Source organism: Phragmites australis, chromosome 22 (genome assembly GCF_958298935.1).
Source record: "Phragmites australis chromosome 22, lpPhrAust1.1, whole genome shotgun sequence".
Lineage (NCBI taxonomy): Eukaryota > Viridiplantae > Streptophyta > Magnoliopsida > Poales > Poaceae > Phragmites > Phragmites australis.
Genome location: NC_084942.1, coordinates 23,826,972 through 23,832,203, shown reverse-complemented (window position 1 = coordinate 23,832,203; position 5,232 = coordinate 23,826,972). Strand labels below are relative to the sequence as shown.

At 44.3% G+C, this 5,232-nt stretch overlaps 1 protein-coding gene across 1 annotated transcript; it reads right to left on the bottom strand.

Annotated features, from left to right (window-relative positions):
* Nucleotides 1-333: 333 nt before the first annotated feature.
* LOC133905152 (transcription factor bHLH18-like) lies at nt 334-4,993 on the bottom strand. The gene is made up of 4 exons (XM_062346876.1): nt 4,861-4,993; nt 3,613-4,258; nt 2,150-2,518; nt 334-716 (listed from the first exon to the last, which is right to left on the bottom strand). The coding sequence occupies exons 2-4, from the start codon at nt 4,228-4,230 to the stop codon at nt 600-602; spliced, it is 1,104 nt and encodes a 367-aa protein (XP_062202860.1). The 5' UTR covers nt 4,231-4,258; nt 4,861-4,993; the 3' UTR covers nt 334-599.
* Between the last annotated feature and the right edge of the window lie 239 nt (nt 4,994-5,232).

The window sequence follows — 5,232 nt, the reverse complement described above, 5'->3', positions numbered from 1 at the left end:
TGGGTTTTTTATATGAAATGACCAATTATTTGATGAGAGGTTGAGATCATATATATCAGCAATCACCTTTATTTAGTGCTTATAGTCTTATCTAATCATAAAACTTATTCAGAAATATCCTGAAAGGTTTCAATTTGATGCAGACATTGCAAGTTGCATAAGCAACAATTAACAATAGGCTCATTTTTTAGAAAAGAAAATAATGACATGAAGCAAAAGGTCATTTGGGTTCTCTCATCAATGATTTGGATTGAGCAACACAACTCTAAGCAGAACTTGCAACTTGTGGTTGAGATATTCTCGTCACCAACATGCTCGATCATGGGTCTTCATGCATCATCATTCACCTGATCACAGTACTGCTTGCATGGGGGCATGCACGAATGTGATTCTAAGCTTGGCGCGTACGAGAAATTCCTCACCTTTACGTTACTCTTTGATCATCGATCAGCAGCCTTTTTTAAGTCATCAAATGATGGGGGTTGCATTGCTCAGATGGCCTTCAATTCACTTGGATGGGGACATGCATGCATGCATCAGCAAGAGTTATTTCTTCAAGCTTCGTCTAGGTTTTTCAGCAAATAAATAAGGTTTCAAAGTTACTTCTTATCTTCTAGTTTCTTCGGTTCAGTAGTACTGCTGCTGTAGTGCTGGTGCAGCACGGAGTTAATCCTCCTTACTATCTCGTCCACTGTGGCATTGAACCCCTCCTCCACCTGAAAATTTGCACAAAACTACCAATCAAAATTACGTGCTAATTTATTAAGTCCATATATAGTTTTTAAAAAACCCAGGTTCATATATAGCAGTATCTAAAAAAATAATTAAGGTATTTTTGCATATGCCTTGCGCTGATTAAGTGTATACATGAATTATACATGAAAAAATAATATTTTTTGAGAAATATGCTATATAGGAAGGTATGTTTAATGTTTACAAATCAATGAATACCTCTCAGGAAAATTAATGTTATATTACATTGGTTGATGTCTCATCGTATTTTCCCTTTTTTTTTGCAATATATATGTTTGGAAACAACGAATTATTTATAATCTATGAGATAGTTTTTATTGAAATTGTTCTCTTGCACCCCCACCCCTTTGGCAACTTCGTATTTTGATCGACTGTTGAACAACTAAAGCACATGCACGCAGAGTCAAAATTCCATGGACTTTTTAATAGATGAAAATTCCATCTGCCAGCTGATCTTATCTGATCTTCTGTCAATGAGTCTAACACTTGAACTAACGACATGGTACGTACCCTTAATCCGTGCTGGTGCGCGCAATTGTCTTTTTAACACATCTAAATTTTTTATCCTAAATCATAGAACATGGAAACCACAAAGTTTCGCTCCATATTTATATGTATCTAATATAAATTCTTTTTTGCATGTCTGATCTGGGGTTTTACTCATGTATACGTTTATCCATCAATCCCTCAAGATTTATGTATAGAATTTCCATGCATGGAGTACCCTGAGACACAACACTTACCCATACAAACATATATTGAAAATTCTCCATAAATTATTAATGCCGAAATAATCTACACAAAATAATTGATAGATATTAGCATTTGCTAGCTAGCTCTTGGTGAATGTCATGCACACATGCATGTAGTACATACTACATACAAGTGTGATCTGAGCAGTGGAGTAACATGCATCTTTGTGAGGAACCAGGGGCTGATTTAGGAGAAGGTATAATTTGTGTCAGTCCTGTATAAGGAACCATGATCCATAATGCATCAGGGATGATATGAAACCTTGAAGGATACCAATCAATGACAGGCTAACATCAGGCAATAGCGATTGCTTTGGTTAGTGTTATAGTTTTAGATAATTGTAAAATGTTCCGATCTCTGCTGCATCATGGGATGCACAGACCTTGGTAGTGTTATATGTGGGAAACCTAACTAGTGCCCATCAAGAACAGTTTCTCGATAACCCTCTGGTGGTGACCATGATCACGAGCAAGACTTCTGAGTCATTTCAAGGAAAATCCAAATTGTGGTGGTGTAGCTCTCAACAGGGTAGAATTAATTTATCCACGAGTAATCTTAGTCGTAAAGAAATTGTTCGTGCATGGTGAAATATGCTATATATATAATAATGGAGATCGTGCATGCGTCATGAGTGATGACTCGCCTTTGCTGTGATGGTGATGATGGCGGTGGAGGCGGGGAAGGGCATGACATTGGTGTGGGTGATGGCGAGGCTCATCTTCTCAACCTCCGACAACACGTTCACCAGCAGCCCCCTCGCGTTGTCACAGTGGATCCGCAGAAGCACGCTCTTATCCCACAGGCGCGCCTCGATCTCCGGCAGTGGCTGCAGGCCGCCGTTGCTGCCGCTCGCCGTCCCCTCGTCGTCAGGCAGGCGGCACGGCTTCTTGACGAGCACCGCGGACTGCATGCTGCTGCCGTCGTGGTGCCTCTCCTCCTCGAGGGTCTTGACCTTCTCCTGCAGCTCCCTCACGTACTTCACCGCGTCCCCAAGAATGGTAGCCTTGTCCATCTGCAAGCAAGCTCATGCTGTAATTATTGAAGTGCATATGTTACACACAGGTTCTCGTCAGCTTAATCTTAATTTTAGTTGAACCGGTTGGTATATGCAACTCAATATTAAAGTTTTCGGTTAAAAAAGAAGAATCTTATGTTACTGTGCATGCATGCTTGGTGCTAATTACATTTTTATGAGGTGCAATTGATATTAGGGTGTTGCTATAATCGAGATATCTGATTTTATCTTCTGAATATGAGTCGTACGATCTTTATCCAATGGTTGCCTATATTTCTTCTTTCTTCATAATTGCCCCCTCCCTACCCCACTATTCTTCTTCTCCAACGCGCCAATATGATACGCTCCCCTAGCCCGCCCTCTTGTACTTGTCTCCGGCGCTACCGCCGTGCTACCTAGCTTTGTTAGGTTGTCTTCGCTCACCCCCGTCCTGGCACCACCTATCCGGTCGTCCTCTACAGCCCACGGCCAACAGCACCCCCCGTCTCACCACCTCACCCCTACGTCTGCCACCATCGTTGGCCTGGCCTACCGTTTTGCGACCTCCCTCTAAGCCTAGAGATGGAAAAATCCTATTGAGAATGTGTTAACACCTATTTCACACGATCGCCTTTTTTTGGCGCCTGAAGAATAGGAGGCGCGTTGATATTAACGATATTTTGTACTGCTGCTTATTTGATATAGATACACCTTTTGAGCACTGTAGATTGTTTCTGCAGCTCGATTTTTCAGTGGTAATTTAACTTTCTAATTTTGATCTAAAAATTAATATATCTGATTAAGAGGTTAACCAAGAATATATTCTATATATATGCCTGCACTTTTGTTGCTACCAAGCTAGCTAATTTGCTAGCTAGCTGTACTAATTAAGTGATTGCTCAACAGTGTGTTGATATGACACATGCAATCTTGGTAAATATTCTAAGAGTCATAACAAAATTAAGAACTCCTTAATGAGAGAAGGTTAAAATCAAGCATGAAATTAAAGGAGGAAGAGGATGAGGAGAACACGACGAAGAAGAACAGATTGAGAGGAGCTATCATGGCGGATTGCTGATCGACTCATCAGAAGAAAGAAATGGTGCACTAACCTTCTTGAGCCCGGGGATGACGGTGGAGAGCTCGATGAACCTCTGGTTGATCTTCTCCCTCCGCCGCCGCTCCGCCATGATGTGGTCCTGCACAGGCCCCGGCGACGATGCCGCCGCCGCCGCAGCAGGTCCCGCGCTGCCCACTCTCCTCGCCGCGGACGCGTGCGGCAGCGCGACATCGACGCCGATGCCGCTCTCGTCTGTTGGCTGCGCCGACGCGGCGCTGAAGTTCCAGCTCATCGGACTGCTGTTGCTGCCGCTGCCAAGGCCAGTGGCCCTGGCGCGGGCGGTGTGAGGGGACCACCCGGCGGCCGCGTCGTGGTCCATGGAGGCGCCAGCGCCGGGGCTGTCGCCGGAGCTCCAGCTGTTGGTCCGGTGGTCCACCTGCACCGTCAGGTCCCGGACTCGGACGCCGGCGGCCGTGGCGGTCTGGGGCGGCTGGGAGGAGTTGCGGAGTGCTTGGAGCGACGGGAAGGCAGCTTCCCCATCTCCGGCGCCGCCGCCGCTGCCACCGCCAACAGTATCCGGGTACGCAGAAGCTGCATCGGCGTCGGCGGAAGAGGGGTGCTGGTGCAGCTGGTTCATTGCCCACTGGAGGAACATGCTTGAATCATCCATGTCAATCGATTAATCCTTCTTTCTCCTACTGCGTGAACGAATCAGCAAAGAGAAATCATCAAGAAATCAAGCATGTGTAATTAACCTGCAATAAATCAAGGAATGCTACGTATGCTAGCGCCAAGATATTGGGATTGTGATTGACAGATTGGAATTTATTTGTTCCCTCGTTCTTTATAGTTTATAGTACAAGATCATGATAGCAAGGCAAGCGAATCTGAAGTTGGGAGAGAAGAATCAAGGCGATGTGAAATGATTAGAAGGCAAGAATCATGAAGATGAAGTTGCAACGGCAAGTGTGCAAGTGGGTGGCTCCAAGCTAGCCAGCCCCAGCAGGTAAAGCTCAAGCTGAACACAAGCTAAGCAATCAATTAAACGTCAGGCCGTCAGATCGGCATGCAACAATGCAACAGGCCAGCAGCGAAAACCAGATGAAGCACAAGCTGATCTGAGAGAGTGCACAGATTAACTCCGAAGAAGGGAACAAAGCCAACCGATTAATCAAAAGCAAATAAGATCATCGATCGAAAACAAAGTGGCCAGCCAAGAAAAGCTAGTTCCTCAAAGAAAGAAGAAAGAAGAAAGAAGAAGAGAGATGGATGTGATGTGTGCTTGCCAGACAGAAAATACCTGCAGATCAGAGAGAAAAGCTTCCTCAAATCTGATGCCAGCACTCTCTGCAGCTATTGCAGCATCCAGACAGCAGAGTGAGCTCCCCGGATGGTCTTGTAGCTCTGCCGTTTGGTAGATGGATACTTGTGTATTGCTTGCAGACATATATGCCCTCCCTTGTCGGTGTCAATCTCTCTCCTCCACTCTATAATTTCCTCCTCTCTCACTCTCTTTCTCTCTCCTTATACAATAAAAGATTATTAGTATTCTGTATGTTGTTGTAGTGTGGTCTAACCCTCACAATATTATACTACCACTATATTAGTATGAGGTTTCTACTTCTCTTTACACTACTGTTATAGAAATGAATGTGTGTGTATGATGTGAAAA

Bases quoted from the DNA above. Each gene is read 5' to 3' on its own strand.
- LOC133905152 (XM_062346876.1), bottom strand. From the start codon at position 4,230: ATGGATGATTCAAGCATGTTCCTCCAGTGGGCAATGAACCAGCTGCAC. The intron at 2,519-3,612 runs GTTAGTGCACCA...GCTTGCTTGCAG, and splicing joins TCATCCCCGGGCTCAAGAAG to ATGGACAAGGCTACCATTCT. The intron at 717-2,149 runs GCGAGTCATCAC...GCAAATTTTCAG, and splicing joins TCATCACCATCACAGCAAAG to GTGGAGGAGGGGTTCAATGC.